At 39.6% G+C, this 27,168-nt stretch overlaps 1 protein-coding gene across 1 annotated transcript in view; it reads right to left on the bottom strand.

The window, feature by feature from the left end:
• Nucleotides 1-207: 207 nt before the first annotated feature.
• Prkdc (protein kinase, DNA-activated, catalytic subunit) overlaps nucleotides 208-27,168 on the bottom strand; it is a 200,364-nt gene continuing 173,403 nt past the window's right edge. Inside the window, exons 75-86 of the mRNA XM_032899802.1 lie at nucleotides 23,428-23,515; nucleotides 23,201-23,344; nucleotides 10,919-11,114; nucleotides 9,490-9,557; nucleotides 8,070-8,290; nucleotides 7,628-7,720; nucleotides 6,770-6,859; nucleotides 6,232-6,303; nucleotides 5,962-6,163; nucleotides 3,974-4,162; nucleotides 2,922-3,061; nucleotides 208-749 (exon numbers count right to left, since the gene is read on the bottom strand). Coding sequence (XP_032755693.1) covers nucleotides 545-749; nucleotides 2,922-3,061; nucleotides 3,974-4,162; nucleotides 5,962-6,163; nucleotides 6,232-6,303; nucleotides 6,770-6,859; nucleotides 7,628-7,720; nucleotides 8,070-8,290; nucleotides 9,490-9,557; nucleotides 10,919-11,114; nucleotides 23,201-23,344; nucleotides 23,428-23,515 — 1,708 coding nt within the window. The 3' untranslated portion in view covers nucleotides 208-544. The remainder of the gene's footprint in view (nucleotides 750-2,921; nucleotides 3,062-3,973; nucleotides 4,163-5,961; nucleotides 6,164-6,231; nucleotides 6,304-6,769; nucleotides 6,860-7,627; nucleotides 7,721-8,069; nucleotides 8,291-9,489; nucleotides 9,558-10,918; nucleotides 11,115-23,200; nucleotides 23,345-23,427; nucleotides 23,516-27,168) is intronic.

Raw genomic sequence — 27,168 nt, 5'->3', positions numbered from 1 at the left:
ACCCACCCACACATCTGAGATGGGCTGGCCAGCAGGGTAGGATGCTTCTGCCAAGCCTGATGATCTGAATTTGATCCATGGGATCTACATACTTCCACACATGCACCATGGTGCACAAAGACCCACCACACCTAACAACAGAACATGGAGAAAGGATCAAGATTGGAGCAGAAATTAAAAAAGCAAAGAAATCAGTGAAATGAAGAGTTGGTTCTTTGAAACAAGAAAGAAATATTTAATTTTGTCATATTTTTTATATTTACATGTATGCATGTGTATGTATGTGTGGGTGAATGTAAGACATGGCACATGTGTGGAGGTCAAAGGACAACTTCCAAGAGTTGGTTCATTGCCTCCATTATGGGTCTCAGGGATTGAAGTTAGTTAGGACATTAGGGTTGGTAATGAGTGCCTTTATCCCTGAGCCATCTCACCAGCACTATAAAGTAGACTGACTCAGTCTGTCAGTAATGTCCTGCCATCGGTGAAGGTCTCGGAGACTCTGGGAGACAGAATGCTTTATGGTTGGTGACACCCATAGGCTTTACATCCAAGGCTCCCAGCCTTCCCAAGTCCTGCCAAGGATGTTGGGGTCGGTCGCCTGGTCCACCAAGCACTTCACTTGAGTCTCTTCTGAAAGTGTACTCTCTGGCTCTTGTGCACGAATGTTGTAGTCTTTGTTGCCTCGAGCTACAGCTATATAACTCCTGAAGGCTGGTGAAGCTTCATGGCCTAGACGTAGTTCATCACTGGAAAAAAAGTATTGAATGAATATGAAAACACAGATACAAATAACTTTCCCCTTTTGACCTGTATTTCTAGCTATCCTTTATAATTATTCTATTATCATTTATACATTTTTTTCCCCCTCAAGTCACTTATAACTGTGAACTCAAAGTTTGGGTTGGTAGAAAAATAAAGCATGAATAATACAATTGTTAACATTTGCTTGGAAATTTTTGTTCAAACATAAGTTTTCATCTTTTTAGGGTAGCCACTCAGGAGTGGACATGCTGGCTACAGTGGTAACTATTTAAATTTCCACGCCCACCATCTGTGCAGCTCTCCACGCCCTGCTCACACTTCTTATCCCATCTGAAAGCCATCATAAAACACAGGACGCAGACTGTCACTACATCAGCTAAACTACCACTTATTTTTTTTTTTTTTTCGGAGCTGGGGACTGAACCCAGGGCCTTGCGCTTCCTAGGCAAGCGCTCTACCACTGAGCCAAATCCCCAACCCCTAAACTACCACTTATGCCGAGTACGTCTCCACTCGTCAGTGGCTACTTGTACCATCTGTACATTTTTCTTATAAAAATGTTTGATTACTTTGACCTTGTTTTAAAAATTGGGTTGTCTTTGTACTGTTGAATTATAAGGAATTTGTTTTTGAGAAGAGGCCACTTGTCACAAACCTAGTATGTAGTCAAGGATGACTTCTACCTCCCGTCTGCTGAGATGATAGGTTTGTATCACCACACTGGGCTTTAAGAAAAATTATTTTAGGGATTCGTGTCTGTGCTTGTGGGTTCCTCCAGGAGCCAGAAGAGGACGTCAGATCCTCTGGAGTTGGAATTACAAGTGGTTATACGCTGTGTAAAAGGGGAACTGAAGCTCTAGCCCTCTGGAAGAGCAAGTGCTCTTAACCACTGAACTGTCTATCATTCCTTGGCCCCACACTGTGCTCTTAAACTTATTTCAGGCACGCATCTTTTCTCAGATACTATGACTTGAAGAATTTTGTTAACATGTGAACTGTCCTTTTTTCTTTAAAGAGACGACTTTTTTTATTAATTGTATGTGCATGGATGTTTTACCTGCACATTATGTGCACTACATGATGCCTTATGTCTGAGAAGGACAGAAGGGGCTTCAGATTCCCTGGACCTGGAGGCACAGATGAACCAAACCCAGGTTCTTTCAAAGACCAACAATGCTATTGAATGCCAAGCCATCTCTCTAGCCCCATTCCTTAAATTTTTAAAAAAATTATTTGCTTGTCCACACACATGTGTGCTCTAGAAAACATTTTAAAACAAAATCTAGCTCTGGGAATAGAAGCCAGGCCTTGTGCTTTTAGCTCAGGAACCCTCAGTTACTTTCCCATCCCTCTACTGTTCCTGACTGCACCCTGTAAAGCGCAGCAGGGAATTCTCAAGGTCAACTTGTATGTCTTGGTCTTCCTCACACTTCTGGGGTCACACCATGTTCTGTCACAGTCAAGTGCAGTCATGAAGATCAGCTTAAATGTTTTACATTTAAGTCTGACGGTCTTGGAATTGATTTCTGCAGCTCACTCTCTTGCTAACACCAATCACTGTATAGATCTGACGCTATTGTGAAAATCAAGTCAATTACAGAGTACATATTACTACTGCTCAGAACTGAAGTCTAAGTTTTTTACTTCCTAGGAATAATACCTACAAATTTCTATCTGCTTTAGATTTCCATTTAAAAAACTTCAAACAAACCTAAAGGTCAATGCAGGTCAGGTTACTATCTGAGAAGCCCACACTGTGTTCTTTACTACAAGATACTAGTGTTCATCTGGATCAAATGGGTCAAATGCCCCCAAAAGTACAACGGCAAATATGAATTCCAAGCCTCCTCATATACGTAACAATATTATGGCCTGACCTTGGGTTTCCTATTGGTACTGGCTGTACAGAAGCACAAGCGGACACAGGTGTGAGCCACGGGCCTTGCAGGCCTGGGTTTGGAGTGGTAAAGCCTCCCTAAGCCCCTTCCCCATCGCCACAGTGACGAGTGTCATATTGCTCACAAGGGTTGGAGTGGTAAAGCCTCCCTAAGCCCCTTCCCCATCGCCACAGTGACGAATGTCATACTGCTTGCAAGGGTCTGAGTACAAAGCGCTTCTGAACACACACTGATTCTTGATTCACAATCAACTCTTACCAAGTTATAACTGCTGGGTTGGCCCCTGCTAACTTTCTCTTAGCATAGCGTATTTTGTGTTGTGGATACCAATTCTTTTCAGTTACATTTATTTCTTGAATCCATGATCCTCCTTTTCTTAGCATCGTCTGCTCAAAACCCTAAAGGGAAAGAACACATTTAATAGAATATACACATTACATTAAAAAAAAAAAACATTAAACCAAGTTATGATCCTAAAACAAAGATCTACAATTGGAACAGCTCTCCAGCTTTGTAGTCAGATACTGACGTGGCACATATTACCATGATCATGTGCTGCAGAGAGGAGAGAAGACGTCCATATAAAAGGACAAACTCCACTAGGCTTAATGCTTCGGGGGCTATTCTGGATAATTGATTCAACAGCACTATCTGTTCTTAGGATTAAGGAAGAATTCCCATGAATGGTTTCTCAATCAAAGGTTTTTGTTAGCTGTAGAGATAGTTCAAGGATTAAGAGCATTTGAAGTTCTTACAGAGGACCAGGGTTCAGGTCCCAGAAACCACATGGTTGTTTTCAACCTTCTGCAATTCTAATACAGGCACTCCTTCTTCTGGCCTTTGTGCGTACTGCATGCTTATGGTGCACTTACATTCCTGCAGGCAAAACACTCATTAAAAACTAAACATTTTTGTAAAAAGTTATAGGTTTGGAGAAGGATTATTATAATTCCAGAAATCAAGAGATTGAGGCAAGATTCCCTTGAGTTCTAGGACAGCCTTGTCTATGTGGTGAATTCTAGGCTAGCCCAGGCTAGAATAAGACCGTATTTATAATTACAACAACAATAAATTGTGTATGAAAACAGAACTTATATTTAATGTTACCAATGGGTCCATTCTGTCACCTCCAGTTAGGCTCAAGCTAAACATAGAAGTATGTTTCTTCCAAATAAGTGTTTTGCTTTTTATCTGATTTTTTTTAGGTTAGTTTTGAGACATAGCACAATATAAACATTTCAGTAAATACAATGATGTATTTTCACAATACAAAGGAGACAAGAGTGTGTCTATCCAAAACAAAAATATACCTTCCAATCAAAGGAGGGTTCCTTCACAAAAACTTCCATGGTATCAGTGAGCAGACCTGCACACGAGCGGAAAGCCCTCAGTGCATGCACCATGACCGTGCACACAAGACCCGTTTCTTTCATTGGCAACATGAGACTGATAAATTGGCGGGTTAGACGAAAAGGCATCAACTCAGGGATTGGAAGAAACTAAATAAGAGAAAAAACATTGTGCTGAATAGTTTCATGTTAATTTGACATAAGCAAAGGTCATCTGAAAAGAGAAAATCTTAATTGAGAAAATACCTCTATAAGATGGGGCAAGCCTATAGAATATTTTCTTAAGCTAGTGATTGATGGGGGAGGACCCAGCCCATTATGGGTGGTGCCATCCCTAGGTTATTGGTTCTGGATTCTATAAGAAATCAGGCTGAGCAAGCCATGAGAAACAAGCTAGTACGTAGCACCCCTCCAAAGCCTCTGCATCAGCTCCTGCCTCCAGGTTCTTCCCCTGTTTGAGATACTGTCCTGACTTCCTTTAGTGATGGGCTATGATGTAGAAGTGCAAGCCAAATAAACCCTTTCCTCCCTTTATGGAGTTTTATCATAGCAATAGTGATGCGAACTATGACATATAAGAACTAAAATTCTCAAATAGTCAAAATGCAAATAAAGCACCTCCTTAAGGGTATTATTTCCTTTTAGTGAGGCTATAAACTGTATCTTATTGTTTCTGATTTCTTTCTTTTTAATGTTTATTCTGTCCCAACAAGGGCTGGTTCTCTCCTTCTACCATGGTGTGGGTTCTGTGCACTGAGCTCAGGTCATCAGGTTTGCTGGCATGCACATTTACCCACTGAGCCATCTCATTGGTCCTGTTTTTTTATGCTAGGGTCTTATTCTAAGGGCCATGCTTGCCTTGAATTTGCAATCATTTTCCTTCTCTAGCCTCCCTTGTGCTGAGGTTATAGGCAAAATCCATGCTCAGGAAACTACACATTTCTTAAAATCAGCTAGGTAATTTCTATATCCAAGAACAATCAATTCAGATTGCATTATTCCCTCAAGGCATAAACTTCTATGGAGTAACCCAGAACCTAGGAGACTCAAAAGCACAACAGAAACAATTTAAATTACATTTTGTATAAAACGCTCTAGTTATATGTTTTTCTAACAATGTAATACCTTTTTCTTTCTTTTCTTTTTTTTTGGAGCTGGGGACCGAACCCAGGGCCTTGCGCTTGCTAGTCAAGCGCTCTACCACAGAGCTAAATCCCCAACCCCGTAATACCTTTTTCTTCTTGTCTCTGATTATATATTATTATGTTTCCTATGACTTACAGGTCATGTACCAGCCTAAAATGTGGGCGAGATTATTTGTTTCTTCAAAAAGTGTCAGGTTTCAGAACAATGCCAAAGTCAACTTAATCTCCTTTAATTAATTTCTGGAGGTGCTATAATGCCACTTGGTTGTCAACTTGACTTCCTCTGGAATCAACTAGAACCCAAGCTTCTGGGTGCAAGCTTCTGTGAGGGATTTCCTTGATTGGATCATGTGAGGTGGGAAGACTCTCATATTACATCTGGGCCACACCTGGTGGCAGCCTACATAAAGGACATGCTAGAAGAAAACTTTTACTTTTTGTCCATTTACCCTAGGTTTCACTAGCAAGTTCATCTATCCTGTTGGCGAGGCATTCCTCTGCTGGTATTATAATCTACTTCTTTGGGATTCCAACACAGACTGAAGACTAGCAGCTCTCTAGGAACCTTCCAGGACTCCAGAACCTGACTGGGATTGCTGAGGACGTCTAGTCTCCTGGATAGAACAACTACAGTATTCTTGCCCTTTCTATCAGAAGACAGCCATTGTTAGACTAACTGAACCATGGTCTAAAGCCACGCTAATAAATCTCATGTATATATTCATTCTGTCAGTCCTGCTTCTTTAGAGAATCCTGGCTAATGCACATTCCAATTCTAAATCAGGAGAGTTAGGCACAACACACCTGAGTAGCTGATCCAAAAGCATGTCCAAAGTCAATTCCAATCACACTGCCTGTTTCCATGGCCACCATGAAATTGTTCAGGTGTCTGTCTCCAATACCAAGCAGCCAGTGGCTGATGCACAGCAGTGCGTGAGAACTGGCAAAGTGGGAACGCAGTGCCAGGAAGGCCTCAGGGCTGGTGCTCATCTTCACAAAGGCCCGCCTAGGAGAGAGAAGCCACATATCATCTCTGCCTCACCACTAGGTTTGTGAAGTCACAAGCATACTTACTTTAAGAGATCAGCAGGCACTTTATTTTCCCTTCTTCTAAAAGCCATAACTGTTTCTGTACGGTTAGCTCTGCTGTGATTTTAAAAAAAACATTTTATTAGAACAACTTTCTGGTAACTTTAACATTTAAAATTATTTATACTGAAATATTGTATTAGCTGGGCATGGTGGCACTTGGGAGAAGAGACGAGTGGATTTCTGAGTTCTAGTACAGTTAGAGATACACAGTGAGACCTTGTCTCAAAAAAACCAAATCCTGACCCAAAAGAACAAAGTATTCTTAATGTCAGATATCTCCATTTTAATGATTTCTGCAGTAAACGTGTTCTTTGCTTTCTTCCCTCCCCTGTGTTGAATGCAGATGCCAGGGCCTCACATAAGCTAAGTCAGGGCTCTAAACACATCCTTAGACAATCTGATGCCAAATTTTCAAGAATCAAAAGTAAAAATCAAAAGTATGCACTTTTTAGAAGAATGAAAGTCCAACTTACTTGTACATTAGCACATAGGCTCCAATACCTACAGGTCAAAAACTTACCTGTACATTAGTGTGTAGCCTTTAACATCACTTTTCCCTGACACTTTTATCAGCCAGTCTCTGTAGTCATAAATTGGTGCTTCGGAATCACTAGGAAAAAGGGAACTAGAATTTAGGAGGTATTTGCATGGCAAAGAACACTAAAAATGTATTGAAAACAGTGAAGGACAAACATGACTTTCAATACGTCACAGTCACTCTTCATGACTCCAAGACAAACTCAAGCAGCTGCCCCATACAAACTCAGGCACAATGTCGTCAGGTGTAAAATACCTCTCCTTTATACAGAGACAAACAAGATGTTAAAGTAAACACAAAGAGCTCTGACCTAGGCATGCCGCCCTGAAAGGCAGCCTGACAATCATGAGATCATTGCTGATAGGCCTCTTTTACAGTAAGTTAATCTTTTACAAGTCATTCACAAATACGTTTTTCCTTATTTTTAGACTTGGTTCTAGGTATTTATTATTTTCTGACTATAGATACATATACAAAACCCATTTTAGGTAAGATGAAGTTTTTTCTTAAGGTCGGCAATCTCATCCTGAATTTGAAAAGTAACATTTCACACAAGACTCAGCAGGTGTGCAGGTGGATACATTTGGCCACTTTTTAGTTTGTGCTGAATGTCTTTCTAATGAGCTTTCAGAAATAAAAACAAATAATTACGAGTTGAAGGGCAGGTTGGTAGTAGGCACCATGATCATGGGTCCAATGCCAACCTTGACTATACAGTGAAACCCATCCTCAAAAACAGGAGGGTGGGAGGTGGGCAAAAGCTAGTGTGTGCCCTTAGTCCCATTGCAGGAGTATCTCTATGCATTTTCAGGTTAAGAAAGATGACACAGGTGGTTTTACCTGTCATAAGCCACTTTCTCCTCTTGTGACATATTACTCAAAAGAAGGTCCTTCAAGGTCATAGTATTTTCAATCCATTCAATTAATCCTAATCTGAAAAAAAAACACACAATGTTTACAAATAAGTACGATTGCTCTTTTTTTTTTTTGGTTCTTTTTTTCGGAGCTGGGGACCGAACCCAGGGCCTTGCACTTCCTAGGCAAGTGCTCTACCACTGAGCTAAATCCCCAACCCCACGATTGCTCTTTCATCATCAGAAAAAGTGTTCTGAAGAATCAAAGCGAAACAGATTTCTTCCCATCCAATCTATACTTCCTCACCGACTTTCCGATGTAACTCTGACCCTTGGAGGTTTTAAGAACCCATAGACCCACTTTAGAACTCAGTCATGATGGGAGATAAACTCTCTCCCCAAAATAAATAGGTTCACTCAGGCCATACCTAGAGGTCATGGGCACAACACGGTAAGTCCTTAACTGCATGTTTCTCTGACTGCAGGCAGCATCCTGAGAGAGGATGGCATTCATGACCTCAAAGAGCTGCTCAATGCGCTGGTCTTGTCGGAGGTCCTCACCACCTTTTACCAGGAATGGGTATTCCTTTTCATCATGGCCTCGAATAACAATGCGCTTTGGTTTCCTCAAGGAGACCATTACTTTTACCTTTAAACATTAAAAGATTTGTTATTATAGTGGGTTTGGTCTAATGCTGCCTGTATTATGTTAATTTGAGTCCCCAAAATTGCACAAGAATCCTCAAATCCTTATGTAAGACATTGGGGAACCCTGTCCCTAGTTGGTTTTGATTGGTAAACAATGTTGCCAGCGGCCAGTGGCTGGGCAGGGCAGACAAAGGCAGGACTTTTAGGATTCCCAGGCAAGGGACAGGGAGAAAGTGGAGGAAGAAGGAGTTCCTCGGAGTTGGGGGAAGGTGGAGAGGAGGAGACACGACACCTGAGAAGGTACGGGACAGAGAGCATAGCGGCCATGTAGGAGCTGGGGAGAGTGGCCTTCAGAGGGCTGCCTGACCGGGAGCAGCAAAGATGGAGTATAGGATTTAGTAAGTAATGACTTGGGAATATTGGAGGGAGTTGGATTAGCCATGAGGAGGTAAGAAGTGGCCAGCCATTGAGCTGTTTAAGGAATATCAAAATATAAAGGCTGTGTAAATGTGTTTCATTTGGGAACCTAGAAAATTGGGGCAGGTAGTCAATGAAGAACAGGCCTCCACCGCCATGATCAATTCAAGTAGTTAATAGGGAACTGCTACAGTTATTGCTGTTTTAAAAAATAGTCTTGCTATGCTATCCAGCGTGATCTTTAATGTCTGGGCTCACGTGGTCCTTCTATCTCCTGAGGAGCTGGGGCTACAGTGTGCACTACTACAGCAGAAAGTACTTAAAGGGCAGTTGCAGAGTAGCTCACTTCACCATGGTCAGGGTGGACGCATTCCTCAGAGACAGACCTCTCTTTGAAGACAGAGTCAGGTGGTAAACAAAAGCAGAATCTGGGATGTAGGCTTTGGGGCCATCTGTCATGCTTGAGTACTATACCTGTGCACACTCAATTCCTGTTTACAGATACTGCCTATAACGGTGGATATCCTTCTCAGTGTGTGATGTTCAACATAAAGGTCTTTATACATGATTAATTCTACACATAATCTACAATGGACATATAATGTGACTGCTTCAGGGCTGACCATATGGTATTAACTTACAACATTCTTGAATACAACTGATGACTGAAACATTGGAGATACTCTCTTTAGGAAGGAATTTGGTCAATATTATAATTTGGGAACGACATGCTACTGGAAAGCTGACCAATATGCAGAGACGATGATGACAAACACAACCTACCCGCTCGTCAAATCCAGAGATCCGCACATGATACTCAGGCAATGGTTTGCTCTTCCCATCATACTGTCCTAAAGCAACAGAGCCTTGTTTATAAACTGTGTGTTATAAAACCCACATGTTTTAAAACATGTGTTGATCTAATAAAAAATGCTTATGTAACATATTTTTTTAATTCAAAGTTTTCATTCATAGAAATTAGCCATCGCCAGGTGTGGCTTCAGCTTTAATCCCAGCACCCAGGAGGCAGAGGCAGGTGAGTCTTTGTGAGTTCCAGGCCAGCCTGATCTACATAGTGAGACCCCCGTTTAAAAAAGAAAAACAAGAAAAAGGAAGCAGCTTTATTTTCCTGATGAAAGTAACTGCAGAGTTGTAAACAAAAATAAGGATAATGCATCTCTATACAGCAATCTCTTCTATTTGCTGAGAGGGGAAAATCAGTCACCAGATCAAAACATTACTTTATTGGGAAAATTCTAGGTTGGAGATCATGGAATAGGAAAGAAATGTCTTCTGACAGTTGGCTGCATTTGTCCACCTCAGTGTGACAGTCTGCTTTCCTGTTGCTGCTCTCTTTGAATGGGACCAGCTGGTGCCTAGGAGGTGACCTCTCTACACTGTTATTTGTTTCTGAAGCCAAGTTACTCAGAAGCAAAGTCAATGATTTGGGGGTTCCATAAGTACAAAATGGAAATCTGAACAACTGCCATAATACAAAATATAGTAATGGTACTAATTCATAGTAACTACAGGTTTTCCTAATAATGAACATAGCTCATTATCCAGGTGGGACGCTGGGGAGATGCCTCAGCAGTTAGGAGCATTTGCTGATCCAGAGAACCTGAGTTTGGTTCTCAGCACCCATGTCAGGAGGCTCACAACCACTAATAACTCCAGCTCCAGGGGCTATGACAGCCTTTCCTGGTCTGTGGGCATTTGCACTCATGCACCTACCCCTACGGACACATAACCAAAAATTAATAAATCTTAAAAGCAAAACAAAACAAAAACAGATGGGCTGGTGAGATAACCCAGTGGGTAAAACTGCTTCCAGTACAGCACAAGTTTAAATTGCCAGAACTCATGCAAAAGCCAGATATGACCACTTGAGTTATCTGTGGTCCTAGCTGCTCCCAGAGCCTGCAATCCCAGAGATGCACAGGAGCACACAGGTTAGCCAGTTTGGTGTATGAAACAGCAAAACAAGGTCTAGTCTCTCAAGCAAGGTGGAAAGGAAAGATGAATACCTAGGGTTGTTCTCTGACTTCCATATGCATATTTTACATAATACATGCAACCCTGTACACACACACACACACACACACACACACACACACACACACACACCCCTGTTAAGATCTCAATGTCATTACATAGAAGACACAAGTTCTTGCTTAAGAAGTGTTCTTCTCACTATTGGATGTTAACTCACCAGGAATCTCCAGTTCATTCCTCACTTTGAACTCACTCATCCAGGGGGAATACTCTTTCAGGTTCCCAGGTAGCTTTGAGTCTTTTCTCATCCTTACAAATAGTGAGTCAGTGATATTGCGAAACTCATCGAGCTTCATTGTAAGCAGCTTAGAACCACCATTCCCAAAGCTTTTGACAAATTCTTTCCCAAAGGTCTGGAAATTAAAAATTTACTGTAAAGATCGTTGTTTCTTTTGTACATTTGAAAAAGCTCCAAGCTTATAAATATTTCAATATTCTAAAATATCTTGAAAGTCTGTTTTGTCTGTGTCTGATCCTCCTTTAGACAGGTCATTATTAGAACGGCTCCTAGTTACAAATTCTAGTTTGCTTCAAAAATACAGCAAAGGCACAGGCCTCTATTCTCAGCACTGTCTGAAGACAGAGGGAGGTCAATCTCTGTGAGTTCAAGGATAGCTTTGTCTACATAGTGAGTCACTGTCTCCAAACAAAACAAAAACAGAAAAACAGAACAACTACCTCTGTGCTCTGTCCAGTTCTAGTCCTACTTCGTCTGATGTACAAAGAATGATGTGAATAATTAGGAACAAAGATAAAAGCAAAATCAGAGGAGCAGTTAAGAACAAATAGCTTATAATTCTTCGTAGGAGCTAAAGAGAAGAGAGAAAGAGTAATACTGGTCTCAGTCAGGGTCTACTGAGACACTGCTCTAGATCATAAACCAGTACAAATATCCTAAGATCAATAATTCCAGAAGCAATTATCAGAAGTACTGTATCTTGGAATGTATTAGTTCTTTTAAAAACTATTTACTTGAATAAAAAGCTTGATATCAAATAAAAAATAAAGCAAAACTGAGGACTGTCAAGATTTAGCAGATCATCTTTTTGTCTTTGAGACAGAGTCTCATGCAGTTCATGAATTTCTGCTTCTCCCTTCCTCACCTCCCAAGTGCAACATACCTGATTACTTTTTTTGGTTCAAACTGCCATTAATTTGATAGTTTCTAGTAAGAAGATTGACACATAAAGCTATTTCTCCAATTCAGAAATGGATTAAAAATATAGAAATAAAAAACTGGGGATAGTACTGTGGCATAGTACTATCCAGCATGTCTAGAGTGCTAGATTTAGTCCTCTGCACCACACATGTACACACAAAGAAGTTTGCAGTTTAGTAAAAGGCTGAGTGTGGCTGTGCTTGGCAACAGCAGGAGGGATAATGATGTGTGCCAATACACTCTTAGGGTAGGCTTACTGGACCCAGTATACAGGGAAAGAATTTAAATCTAAAGTAGCTTAGGCTTTACAAAGGGAACATGGCAGTTTTCCAAGTGAGGTCATTCTCATTCAGTTGAAAAGACAGGATACATGATAGAGTAGGAAGGGCTGTAGCACAGAACCATTGAAATGAAGCTGTTTCACAGAGATGCCCTCAGCCTGTAGGTCAGGGATCCTGATCTAGATTCAGTTGCTCTCATGCTCCTTTCAGTAAAGCACAGCCCAGCACACAAACAACATCCAGTTCACAGCTTTTGTTCATAAACAGAGTTCTTCCAGACACTGTCCAGCGCTTCTATATGATAATGACCGATGCAGGCTCTGACAATAGACTTGTAAGGCCTAGGCAGCTGCAAATTTGTGCTTGTGAAATGTGTGGGCTACTGTTATGGGAAAACAAACCAAATACATCTTTTCATATCTAATATTCTATAACTGCATAATTTTATTAAACTAACCCAAGTATAATTTATTACTTAATTATATGATGATTCTGTTTAGAGTCGCTTGAATATTCAAGAATCAATACCACATACTAAACAGGATACTGACCTCAATGTGTATTAAAAGCAAAATATAGACATTCGTGGTGGTTTTAGGGATTCTACCCATGTTTAAGCTACAGGAAGACTTGTGTGCTCCTACCTTTAATCTAAAGTATACTAGGTATAACCCAGAAAAGCAACCACTACTTAACTGAAGTCATCCTAATCACCTAATTTAGGGTGACCGTTCCACACCTGGGGGTTTAGATGGAAGAAGAGACAAAAAAAAAAAAAAAAAGTCTCTGCAAACCAATCAGAAGATAAAAGGAAAGGACGACATGAAGAGTAAAGTTGTTCTTTATTTCTGAGGATGTCCTAAAAGAATTGAAAAACACCTCCCCACAAAAACTGATAGATGTGCAGAACAGCACTATTCACAAGACAGAGGAATGCTTACTATCTGATGAAAGATCAACAAGGAAATAACAGGATATAGGGTGGAACAGAAAGGTAGATCACAGTGGTAAGAAATGCAGTAATAAAGAATGAATGTGAAAACATGCTAAGTAAAAGGTCTAGAAGGAGCTTTACCAGGTTACTAGGGGCTGGCAGGAGCAGGAAATGAAGAGTAACTGCAATTGGGTACAGGGTTGGTTTCTTTCTATGGTGAATAAAATGTTCTAATAGTTATGTGGTAATGACTTCAAACTTCTATAACTATACTAAAAGCTACTGCATTGTATATATTAGGTGAATGAACATGTAATTTATATCCTAACATAACTGCAATGTAGACAGTGGGCTGGGGAACTACCAACAGAATTCTTCTTCATGAGTGTCTTGAGGGTTAATAGATGAAGTTAGTTTGGCAGAACAGAGATAGGAAGGAATAAGGCTATAAAGGAAAGGCATACATGAGGGATAAAGAACATCCTGGGTGGTAGACCAGTAAGAGGTGAAGGGCCAAGGAAAAAGATGCTGAGGGTGAGTGTCTACATCAGAAAGAAAAGATGACAAAGGGGTTTATTAAAGGCATCTTTATGTACTCTTGGTGGGAATCTACCTTATGCCTTTCCCATCAACTTCTCAGCCTTCCCTTCTAGGTCATGTCCATTTTTTTGTGACAGCTCCACATCAATAAATATTGCTTATTAATCACACTCAATATTAATAGTCTTAACTCTCTAATAAAGAGACAAAAGCCTGGATTAGAAAACAAGATCTATCTTTCTGCTGCATCCAAAAAATATCTCATCATCACCTCATAGTAAAAGGCTAGAAAAAGATATTCCAAACAAATGGACCCTACAAGAAGCAAGCAGGTGTCGGTAGCCATTATAATATCTGACAAAACAGACTTCAAACCAAAACTAACTAGGATAGGGAAAGACACTATATAACTGAAGGAAAAATCCACCAAAAGGATATTGCATTTCTAAACATCTATGCACCAAACACATGGTGCCTTAGGGTTTCTATTGCTGCAGTGAAACACCATGAAGAAAAAGCAAGTTGGGGATCGATGGGTTTAGTTGGGTTACACTTCTATCATTGGAGGGAGTCTGAACAGAGATTCAAGCAGGGCTGGAACCTGGAGGCAGGAGCTGATGCAGAGGCCATAGTGGAGTGCCACTTACTGGCTCACTTCACATGGCTTGCTCAGCACCCTTTTTTATAGACCCAGAACTACCAGTCCAGGGATGTTACTACCTACTATGGGCTGGGCCCTCCCCATTGAATAGTAATTGAGAAAATGCCTTACAACTTGATCTCATGGAGGCATTCACCCAACTGAAGCTCCTTCTTGTCAGATGACTCTAGCTTGTGTCAAGTTGATACTCAAACCCAGCCAGTATACAAGGGTATCCATGTTTTTAAAAGAAACACTACTACGCTTAAATCACAAATTGACTCTCTCACACTGACAGTTCCCACTTTACTCCTCCACCTTCACAAAAAACAGGTCATCAAGACAAAAACTAAAAAGAGGAATGCTGGAGTTAACTTCATAAAGCAAATGGACTTAGCAGATAACTACAGAATATTTCACCCCAAAACAAAAGATTATACTTTCTTCTCAGCAGCTCATGGAACTTTCTCCAAAATTGACCATATATTAGGTCATAAGACCTAGATATAAGAAAACATAGATATAAGAAAATTGAAATAATACCCTACATTCTATCACACAACAAACAGCATAAAAACTCATGGAGACTGAACAATTTACAACTGGGTAAAAATTGGTCAAGTTAAATTTTTTTTTTAAGAACTGAATGAAAATGAAAACATAACAAATCCAACCCTATCAGGTACAATAAAGGCAGTTGTAAGAGGCAAGTTTGTAGCACTAAGTGCCTACCTACATCAAAAAAAATTAGAGATACCATATTACTACATTAGTGACATACCTGCAAACTCTAGAACAAGAAGAAATAATGCCCTAAGAGTAGAGAGGAAGAAATAATAAAACCCACTGCTGAAATCAAAAGTAAATACAAACAAAACAAAGCAATAAAACAAAAAACAATAATAGAACCAATGGAAGGAAGACTTGGCTTTTTGAGGAAATCAACACAATTGACAAACCCTTAACCAAATTAATAAAAAATGGACAGAGAAGATCCAAACTAATAAAATAAGAGATAAAAATTGAGAACTCACAACAGATTCTGAGGAAATCCAGAGAATCATAAGAATATACTTTAAAACTTTGTATTCCATCACACTGTAAAATCCAAAAGAAATGGAAATTCTAAATATATATCACCTACCAAAGTTAAAATAAGATCAGATAAGCAATTTAAACAGACTCACACTCCCAGGTAAAATAGAAGCAGTAAGTAAAACTCTCCTAACCAAAGAAAGCCCAGGGTCAGATATATTAAGTGTAGAATTCTAGTAGAACTTAAAAGAGATAACACCAATACTCCTCAAATTATGCCGCAAAATAAAACTGAGAGGACATTTCTTAATTCCTTTAATGAAGCCACTATTACTATGATACAAAACTACATAAAGACCCAACAGAAAAGAAAATTACATACCAATGTCCCTTAGGAACATAGTTGCAAAATTCCCAATAAAATATTTGCAAACCACATTCAGAACATCAAAAAGATTATTCACCATGATCAAATTGGTATCATCCTCAGAGATGCAGGGATGGGGTTCAACATATGAAAATCAATCAACTTCATCTACCACATAAAGGTTAAGAGACAAAAAAAAAAAATACCCCACCAACTCCCCAAAAAACAAACAAAAAAACCCCCAAAAACAAAACCAACAACAAACACATGATTATTCCCTTGGATGTGGAAATGGCCTTTGACAAAATCTAACACTCTAGATTAAAAAATTCCGGAGAGACTGGGAATACAAGGGACCTACTTCAATATGATAAAGGTAATATATCATCTAAACAAACTGAAAGATAAAAAAACCCCCACACATGGTTATCTAATTAGATGCTGAAAAACCCTTTGATCAAATTCAACACCCCATCATGATAGAAGTCTTGGAGAGATCAGGGATACAGGAACATATCTAAGCATAATAAAGGCGATTTATAAGAAGCTCATAGCCAACATTAACCTAAAAGGAGAGAAACTCAAAAAGTTTCCACTAAGCTCAGGAACAAAAGAAAGTTGCCCACTTTCTCTATACCTATTTAATACAGTACCTGTTTCTCTATACCTATTTAATACAGTACCTGAAGTCTTGGCTCATCCATTTTCAACATTCTTAATGCTGCAACCCTTTAATACAGTTCCTCATGTTGTAGCGACCCTCATCATAAAATTATTTTTGTATAATCACAGTTTGGCTATTGTTAGTGAATCATAATATAAATATTTGTGCTTTCTGATGGTCTTGGATGACTCTTGTGAGGTTATTCAACCCACAAAGAGGAACAATAACATAAGTGAAGGAGAAGGGATACAAATAAAATAGTTAAGAAGTGGGCTGGAGAGATGGCTCAGTGGTTAAGAATTCAAATCCTAGCAACCACTTGGTGGCTCACAACCATCTATAATGGGATCCGATGCCCTCTTCTGGTGTGTCTTAAGACAGCAACAGTGTACTTACATATAATAAATAAATAAATCTTTTTAAAAAATTAAGAAGTAAAGATATTTCTATTTGTAGATGACATGGTTTTACACAGAAAAGATGATAAAAACTCCATCAGAAAACTTACACAGTTGATAAACATTTTTTTGCAAAGTATCATGATTAAAGAATTAACACATAAAAGACCAGTAGCTTTTCTATATACAAATGGACTAAGAAAGAAATCAGGAAACAGTACCTTTCACAATAGACTCAAATTATTATTATTACTTTGGTGAGAAAGGAATAAGTTCAACCAAGCAAGATGTATAATAAAACTTTAAGACTTGTATAATAAAAACTTTAATACATTGAGAAAAAAATTGAAGATGATATTAGAAGATGGTAAGATCTCCAGTTCTCATGGATCAGTAGGAATAATATAATGAAAGTAGCCATGCAACCAAGAGCAATCTATAGATTCAACCAATCCCAACAAAATTCCAACACAATAATTCTTCACATAAATTGAAAAAATATACAATCTTGAACTTCTCATGGAAACACAGAATTCCCAGGATAGTTAAAGACCTGCTGGAGTCTCCTCATCCCAGCTGTATTAGTGACACATCAAAACAGTCATATTGATCCATGGAACCAAACTCAAGACCCAGGTATAAGTCCATATACAAATGGACATCTGATTTTTGACAAAGTAGCCAAAGGACACACTGGAGAAAAGGCAGCATCTTTCACAAAAGGTGCTGGTCAAACTAGATGGCTATATGTAAAAGCATGAGCACAGATCTGTGTCTATCACCCTACAAAAAACTCAACTCCAAGTGGATTAATGACCTCAACATAAGACCAGATACCCTGAATCTGATAGAAGTGAAAGCAGGGACTAGGGTTGAACTCAGGGACACAGGAAGGCTTCTGAACAAGATATGAATGTACAGGCACTAAGACCAGCAATTAATAAATGGGACCCCATGAAGCTTAAAATCTTCTGTATAGGAAAGGACACTATCACTAGAGCAAAGCAGCATCTATACAATAGAAAAGATCTTTATGAATTATATACATCTAATAGAGGAATAGCTACTTTTAAAAATGGGGTAGAGAAACTAAGCAGAGTTCTCAAAAGATTAAACATATATGGCTGAGAAATACTTAAAGGAATGTTCATCATCTTCAGCTATAACAGAAATTAAAGCTACTTTGTTATTTCATTTTATGAAGAGGCAGTGAAAAGGGAACAATTCTTTATTGCTAGTGGAGGAGGAAGCTTGGAATAGATCTACCTCAAGATCCAGCTATAACACTCCTGCACCTACACCCAAAGGACTCTACATCATACTACAGATGTATGTATACATCTGCTCATCCATGTTCACTGATGCTCTATTCATAATACCCAGAAACTGGAAAGAGTCGAGATGGCTACCGACTCACAAATAGATAATAAAAATGTGGTGCATTTATACACAATAAAATATTTAGTTGTTAAGAAGTATAAAATTATAAGATTTACAGTTAAATAGATGGGACTAGAAAAAAAATCATCATGAATGAGGTAATCCAAAACCCAAAAGACAAATATTTTATGTTTTCTCTTCCATGTAGATGTTAGCTTTTAAGCCTTTGGTAGGCTTGCTATAATCTATACATCCACAGAAGTTAGGCACCTACTTAGTAAGAACTTAAGAGTAGGTTTGACATCATGAGGAAGGGAAAATAGAATATATTGTTTGGAGGGACAGAAGGGGAACAGGAATGGGGGGCTTAAAAAGAGAGGAGAATAGAAGGGAAAAGGAGAGAACATGGGAAGAGCCAGCTAATACCAAAGGCCATTTGAAAAACATAGGTTTTTACTATTGTAGAAGCATCCCCCAAATATATGATGATGTGAAAGAAAACTAAATGGAGTCACCAAATAAAGGAGAGACAATGCCAACTAATAGCTCCTGGCACTAAAAACAACCTCCAATGCCACAACTCCTAATCCCCATGGAAACCCCTAATCATCAGAGAAAACAGCTTTTACTCCCCATAAACTGATGGTGAAGCTCTATTGATGAAGATGACACTTACGTCATCAAACGTGGAGAAATCAAGCTGGTGTCTAACTAGAAGCTTTATCCTGCTGATTAGTGTTTATGGTACTGGAAGGTACTTTGCACTACCACAGGAGAGAAGTAATCATTAATATCACCCAGTTATAAACCCTGTGACCCACAACAGTGACCTGCCTGCAAGGTAAACTGTGCAATAGTCATATGAATGTTATGGGAGTAACTAACCACTTTTTGATTGTATTTAAGGACTAATCCATGACCTATACATGACAGTACTAAAATGGCCAAGAATTTGAGACTAGATAGTTCATAGGCTAGGGGAACACCCACTATTATTCTGTTAAAGAACCATAGCAACAAAATACTAATACATAAATATTAGTGCCTCACTTGACCCACATCAGAGAAGCTCCTTTTCGCAGTAGATGGGAACACAGTGACCTTCAGCTAGACAATGTAGAAGAAAAAAGCTTGGAGTACTCAGTTCCAAATGTCTTAAACAAATCTCTTTCTGCAAGGCTCATGATAGAAGAGGAAATGAAAAGATTTTAAGAACTAGAGGTGATGGATGACTCTGAGGAAACAGTGCCTTCCAGATACAACAGGACTGATGTATGAATGAACTCACAGAGACTGTATAGTACCATGCACAGGACATACACAGGTTCAAGCTAGACAGGGTTTCAGCACTGAGAAGGGGAAGTGAACATAGGGTCCCATCTCCTAGACAAGAAGCTATTTGCAACTGACACCTGTTTGCAAACAAAGAAAATCCGTTTTCTCCAATAGAGTCTGACTGGGTATACACTTTGGGTAGGCCCCTTGCCCAGAAGTGTATGGTCAACACAAATATTTTGTTTTGTTCTTGTAAGAGAGAAAAAGAACATACAGTTCAGTATGTAGGGAGCTGAGGACCTCTTAGGAATTGAGGGAGGGGAAAATAAGAACAAAATACAGTGTATTTCAATTTTTTATAATTAAAAAAGTTTTTAAATATGCTCCTTACTTCATGACTCTTTCCAACACTAGGATGACTAAAAAATATTTCCCTTTGCCACGCTTGTCTGAAATACAGCCTTTTATAAGCAGTGTTAGCCATGTAATCCCGCTGATCTGGGTTTGTACTGTTTCTAAGCATGCAAATTGGTGCCCTAAACCAATGTTTCAGAATACTTATCACGTTATACAAGACAGAAATATTTTCTTGATCCAATATCTAAGTGATCCTGAGAATTAAAAATACTGAATTAAACACAATCTTCAGGTATCAGAATCTGAGCATGGGAACATAGCAGAACTCTTGGCCGACTGACCCACTTGCTAGTTGTGGTGGACTGAATATGCTTAGCCTAAGAAGTGGCACTATTTGGAGGTGTGGAATAGCTTGTTGGAATAGCTGTGGCCTTGTTAGAGGAAGTGCATTACTGTGGGAATGGGCTTCAAGACCCCTTTCCTAGCTGCCTGGAAGCCAGTCTTCTCCTGTCTGCCTTTAGATGGAGATGTAGAATTCTCAGCTCTTCCAGGCCCGCATCTGCCTGAATGCCGCCATGCTCCTGCCTTGATGATAATGGACTGAATCTCTGAACCTGTAAGCCCAATTAAACACTGTCCTTCATACGAGTTGCCTTGGTCATGGTGTCTCTTCACAGCAGTAAAACCCTAAGACAGAAGTTGGTACAAGGGACCGACTGTGACAGGCTTGACCATGCTTTTGTTAGGAGAAATGCGGATTTTGGCACTTTAGAAGCAGTGGAATGCTTTATGTGGGACTTAATGTGCTGTCCTAGTAAAGAGTATGGGAGACTGTTGCTGAGAGTGATTTGAACTATGTAGACCTGGCCCAAGCGGTTTTAGTGGAGAAAATTTCATGTGTGGATCCCAGACATTGGAACAAGAAGCTGTGAAGCTGAAGTTGCCTTGGAGACTCCAAGATGTTAGAGATGTCAGAGCTGTGGGCTCTCTGCTGAGGAAAGCTGCTAATGGGGAGTGGAGCCAGCCCAGGAGGAAGAAGTTTATTGCAGTCAACAAATATGAGAAAGCAGTTGGCTTTGACATCAGACATGGAGATGCAAAGTTTGCAGAGTTTGCCCGGCTGTTTTCCCATCTTGCTTTGGGGATTACGGTTAAATGATTGGATGAATCTCAAAAGAGACTGTTAACTTTGGACTTTTAACATTGTTGAGACTGCTATGGACTATGGGAAATTTTGAAGTTGTACTAAATAAATGAAGTTTACATTATGCTATGGCTAGGTATGGCCCCCATAGACTCATATGTTTTGACTGTTACTGTGATATTCTGGTGATGAATGTGGCTGCTTTTTGCCCTTACCCAAAGAATCTGCCTGAGGCTAAGGTGAAGAATCAAATTAATTGCATTGACAAAGGAGGTCTCAAAACAACTCAGTTTAGACTTCGTGCTGTGGCTCAGTCTCATGAAGTGTGTGTTGATGAAGCACAGCAAGTTTAAAAAAAAATTAAGGTATTAAAGGGGCACCAGGAAGTAAAACGGAGCTGCACCCTGTGCTCTAGGAGATAACAGGTTAAGGGAGTAGTGACTTTGGGGCAAGATCCCACCCAACTAAATTTAGGTCCAGGCATAGTAGTATAAGCCTTTGATCCCAAGAGATAGAGGCAAGCAGATATCTGAGTTCAAGGCTAACTTGGGACAGAGCAAGTTCCAGGAAAAGAAAAGCTTAAGTCCAGGCGTTGTGGTACACGCCTTTAATTCTAGCATTCAGGAGACAGAACCATACAGATCTCTTGAGTTCATGGTCAATCTATACACCAAAGTTCCAGGACAGCCAAGTTTAGGCAGTGAAGGAGTTGGAAAACAGAAATCTGGTGATAAAATGAGGGAGGCCATGTTCCAGCCCCAGCAAGCAGCAGAACCGGCAGCTTTAGCAAAGTGGCTCTGTCTTTAGAGCCAAGAATAAAAATGGTTACTGGGACAACTGATGCTGATTAGTTGGAGCTAAGGAATTAGCAGTGATTGAGAAGAAACCAGCATGGCTGAGGTGAAATCTAGGAAGTGTCTTCTGAGAGCACAAAGAAGCTGTGCTCCAGAGATAGCCAAGGTTGGTGATGTGTAAGAGTCACCCAGGTGGTACTGGTTTTGAAGGCATGAAGGGGTCATGAAGAGCAGCTGAGGCACGGCACTGTGAGAGGCCAGGGAAGGTCACTGGTGAAGGTGCAGCTTCAGCTGGAGTTAACAGCTCAGGACTGAAGGGGTCATGCAAAGGAGATGAAGCTTAGCACCACGAAGAGAGCCTATGAAAGGCTATTGGTAAAGCCTAGTTGCAGCAGAAGACCTCAGTGTACTGGATATGCCAATACCAGGGATGACAACCAAGAACGGCAGCAGCAGTGGAGTGGATCCACCAGACCCTGGAGTACTACAGAGGGCAGAGCTGGAAATGTGACCCAAACCCCTTTGAGGAGCCCAGATCATGTGTGGATCCCAGACATTGGAACAAGAAGCTGTGAAGCTGAAGTTGCCTTGGAGACTCCAAGATGTTAGAGATGTCAGAGCTGTGGGCTCTCTGCTGAGGAAAGCTGCTAATGGGGAGTGGAGCCAGCCCAGGAGGAAGAAGTTTATTGCAGTCAACAAATATGAGAAAGCAGTTGGCTTTGACATCAGACATGGAGATGCAAAGTTTGCAGAGTTTGCCCGGCTGTTTTCCCATCTTGCTTTGGGGATTACGGTTAAATGATTGGATGAATCTCAAAAGAGACTGTTAACTTTGGACTTTTAACATTGTTGAGACTGCTATGGACTATGGGAAATTTTGAAGTTGTACTAAATAAATGAAGTTTACATTATGCTATGGCTAGGTATGGCCCCCATAGACTCATATGTTTGAACAGGCCTATGGAGGCCAGGGAATAGAATGTGGTGGTTTGAATATGCTTGGCCCAGGAAGAGGCACTATTTGGAAATGTGGCATTCTCGGAGTAGGTGTAACCTTGTCGGAGGAAGCGCGTCACTGTGGGATGGGCTTTAAGACCCTCTTCCTAGCTGCCTGGAAGCCAGTCTTCTCCTGTCTGCCTTTGGATAAAGATGCAGAACTGCCTGGATGCTGCCATGCTCCAGTCTTGATGATAATGGACTGAACCTCTGAACCTGTAAGCCAGCCCCAATTACATGTTGTCTTTTATAAGAGTTGCCTTGGTCATGGTGTCTGTTCATAGCTGTAAAACCCAAATGAAGACACCAGCATTGAATGGAAACATTTGATTACTGTTATCTTACAGAAAGCATCAGATCTAAATCAAGCTCATCAGCAACAGACAACAAGCAGGAAGTAATTAAAATGTAAACACTGCTGCTGTAGCTATCAAATTATTACTATGATTAATCAAGAAGCTGAATCTATCCATACCTGTATGAACTTCCTCCGAAAGGGCCCCAGGCCTGGAGCCCGAAGGTCACCCAAGGCAGCATACATCCTTTCATACAATTTCTCAATATTTTTCTTATTCACAGGATTCTTTCCTAGTTCATCTTTTGTATCATTAACCCAGTCCTGTGCCAAAAGAGAAAAAAAATCAAGAAAGAAGCTAGAGTATACACGAATACTATTCATACTCATTTTTATTGTTTTCTTACCTTAAAGAGCATATCAGGATTGGAGAGCTGGTCTAAGGCATTAATAAAACCTTGAATTACTCCTCCTTGATCAAGTTTACTTTTTATCCTATAAAAAAATGTACCAGATTTAGGCCAGGAATGGTGACACACATCTTTAATCCCAGTGCTCAGAGACAGAAGCAGGTGGGTCTTTGTGAATTCAAAGCTATTCTAGTCTAAACAGTGAATTCCAGGACAGTCAGAGATACTTACAGAGACCCTGACTCAAACACCACCACTACCACTACCAACATCAGGTTCAGGAACCTTAACATTTTCTAGTGACCTGGGCATATTTTTATATATTTAAAATATAGACTTACAACATGTACTACTTTCTGTATATGTTTACATATAATTACACACACACACACACACACACACACACACACACACACACACACACACACTCACACTCACCAAACACACAGACGAAGACACACACAGCCACAGACACACACACACAGAAGCTATCAGTCCAGGGAAGTAGTGACTTGAGAATTATATCCAACATTAGATTAGCATCTGGACTTTAAAGTAGAAGGTCTTAACCTGTGGGTTGCAACCCTTTGAGGGGTCACATAACCCTTTCACAGGGGCCACATATCATATATGCTGTATATCAGATATTTACATTATGACTCATAACAGTTGTCAAATTATATTTATGAAGTAGCAATAAAAATAATTTTATGGTTGGGGTCACTACAGTATGAGGAACTATATCAAAGGGTTGCAGCATTAAGAAGATTGAGAACCACTGCTTTAAAGAGGTAAAGGTCTTAGGCAAAGTCAAAGTAGATCGGTAGTAGATATGGACACTGATGAATATAATTTACTTTTGCTTTGAACATCTTCAAGTATGGCAGGCCACTTTCTTGATATTTAATTACAAATACTTTTTATGTGTTCACTTTTAAAAACAGTCTTATGGTGTTAGACTCTGGTCAGAGATGGTGTAGCTGGTAGGGCAAGGTGGTGCAAGAGGTATGTGGATGAATTGTGACAGATGATCTGCCTTTTATCTTCCCTGGCAAGGAGGCAACTCCACTCATGGCAAAACAGCTGTGTGATATAATGATTTTTAATTACTTTGCTGACCATATTCATAAGAGTTTTGGACTCTGTAAAGACATTTTACTTAAGTATACCATGGACTTTGAATGTCTTTGCTTCCTATACCCTCCATTTCCTCTCCCTCCCACGAGTATCCTTCCTTTTCCAAGATAATTTTGCTTCTACTTTTGTGTCTTACAGAATATACATGACAGAAGAGGTTATTAGTTTGAACCTGGCATATTGGCTTAATATATGATGATGCCTCATTTTATCCATTTCCATACAAACAATCGGATTTTCTTTATGGTTGAATAAAACCCTATAAAGCATACATATCACATATTCTTTATTCATTCATGATGGTTGAAGGGCTGATTCCATCAAGTAACTGTTGTCACAGTGCCACAGTACATAAGGACATGCAGGTCTTTGCTGTCATGTGGCTTCTTAAACAGTATACTCACAGGATCAGTATGGCTGGATCCTGTAGTAGGTCTGTGTTTTTGTTTTGTTGTTACAGTCTGGAGATAGGGTTTCATTATGTAGCCCTGGCAAAATAAAACAATGCTGGAGGTATTACTACCAAGCCATAGCAACAAAAACGACAAGATACACAAAAACAAACAGGTAGAATAATGGAATGGAACAGAAGACTCATATACAAATCTACTTGGTTACATGTAGTGACCAAATCTTTTGACAAGGTGTCAAAAACATGCACCAGGAGAATAAAAAATAGAGTGTGTAGGCTACATAGGTGACAGGACAACAGAAAGAAATTGAACTTCCATATGACCCAAATGTACTGCACCTGTGAATATACTCAAAAGAACTCCCGAGTCCACATCTTAAACAGACCTGCATTGTAAGCAACGGCCCATCCATGAGCCCAGTTATTGGCTGGTTGTGTGGGTTTTTTTGGTATTTATTGTTTTGAGTAGAGTATTTCAGATATTAATCTTGTTTCATTGATTTTTTTGTATCTTTTTGTTTCTATTTTATTAATTTATGCTTTGACTTATTATTTACTAATATCTACTGATTTGGGGGTTTGGCTTATTTTTATTTTTCTAAGATCTTAAGGGACATCATTAAGGAATGTGAAATCTCTATAATTTCATAAAGTAGAGACTTATAGATCCTTCTAAGAATCTTTTTGCTTCTCACAGGTTCTGGTGTGTTTGTACTTTATTTAATTCCAGGAATATAAAACCTTTTCTCCTGATTTCTTCAATAACCTACTCATCACTCACTAGTCTCCATGAGTTTGTATATTGTCTACAACTAAAAACTACTAAACTAAAAACTAGTTTCTCATTGATTTATAGTTTAATTCTATTGTCACCAGATAAATTATTTTAATTTTCAATATTTATTAAGACTTACTGTACCAAAATATGGTCTCTTCTGGAAAAAGTCTTATAGGTTGTTGAGAAGAGCGTGTATTCTAAAGTTACTGAGTAGAATATTCTGTTCATTTACTTTATTTAATGCTGATGTTTCTGTATTTCTTGGGGGGGGGTTGGATATTAGATACTATGTTTGACACCTAACATAGGTATGATGCTTGGATAGCATGTATTAAAATCACTATTATCTTTGAGGTCAATGAATGCCTTTGATATCCAGTAGTATTTGCTGTTTGGAATTGGTCTTACTGATGCTTGATGAATAAAACACATCTTGATGGAGGCTGTGCCCAGGAAGCAATATATTTACAAAGTCAGTATGTCATTGGTATGAACTTACAAATACCTAAAGTGAAAATGATGACACTTCAGGTCATCTTTTGGGCCCTAATTCAGAAGGGGACCTCTCTTTGTTTGTATATATGTAAACAAACATACCATGTGATATATATGTGAGTATCTGAGTGGGGGGTACTTATGTTTGCACAGATAGAGGTCAAAGGAGGATACTGATGTCTCACTTTCAGCCTTATTTCCTTGAGACAAACTCTCTCAATACATCTGAGGCTTGCTGTTTTACCTAAGCTGCCTGGTCAGCAAATTCTCAGGATCTGCCTGTCTCCGTCCCCCAATGATGAGGCTACAGGTACATATAAGCCATGGGTCCTGGGGATTTGAACTCAGTTCTCACAATTGCAAATACGAGCTCTAAGCCATCTCTCCAGTTTCTCTGGATTCACATTACATATATTTTTATCTATTTATTTGTGATTTATTTATGTTGTTTATATATAGCTACGGCTGCCCTCAAACTTCAGGTTTATCTTGTCACAGCTTCCAGAGTATTTGTGACTCTAAACATACATCACCATGCCAACCTTTCAACATATGTTAAAGGGTAGTTCCTAAATAGACTTAGTTGGCGTTTCTGCTGCTGTGATGAACACCAAGACCAGAAGCGACTTGGGGATCCAAGCTTAGCTTAGCTTACAGCTGTCAGGTCACAGTCCATCACTGGGAAAGCCAGGATTAGACGTCGAGGACCTGGAGTCAGGAACTGAAGCAGGGGCTATGGAGAAATTACTACTTACTGGGTAGCTCCTTAAGGTTTGTTTGCTCATCCTGTTTTCTTATACAAACCAGGATCAACTGCTTAGGGATGACACTATCCTCAGTGAGCTGAGCCTGCCTTTATCAGCCATTAATCAGGAAAATGCTCCACAGGCCAATTAGGGGGAAGTATTTTCTCAAC

The sequence above is a fragment of the Rattus rattus genome, chromosome 4 (genome assembly GCF_011064425.1).
Source record: "Rattus rattus isolate New Zealand chromosome 4, Rrattus_CSIRO_v1, whole genome shotgun sequence".
Classification (NCBI taxonomy): Eukaryota; Metazoa; Chordata; class Mammalia; order Rodentia; family Muridae; genus Rattus; species Rattus rattus.
The sequence above is the reverse complement of the archived record's forward strand: the minus strand, read 5'-3'. Positions and strand labels throughout refer to the sequence as shown.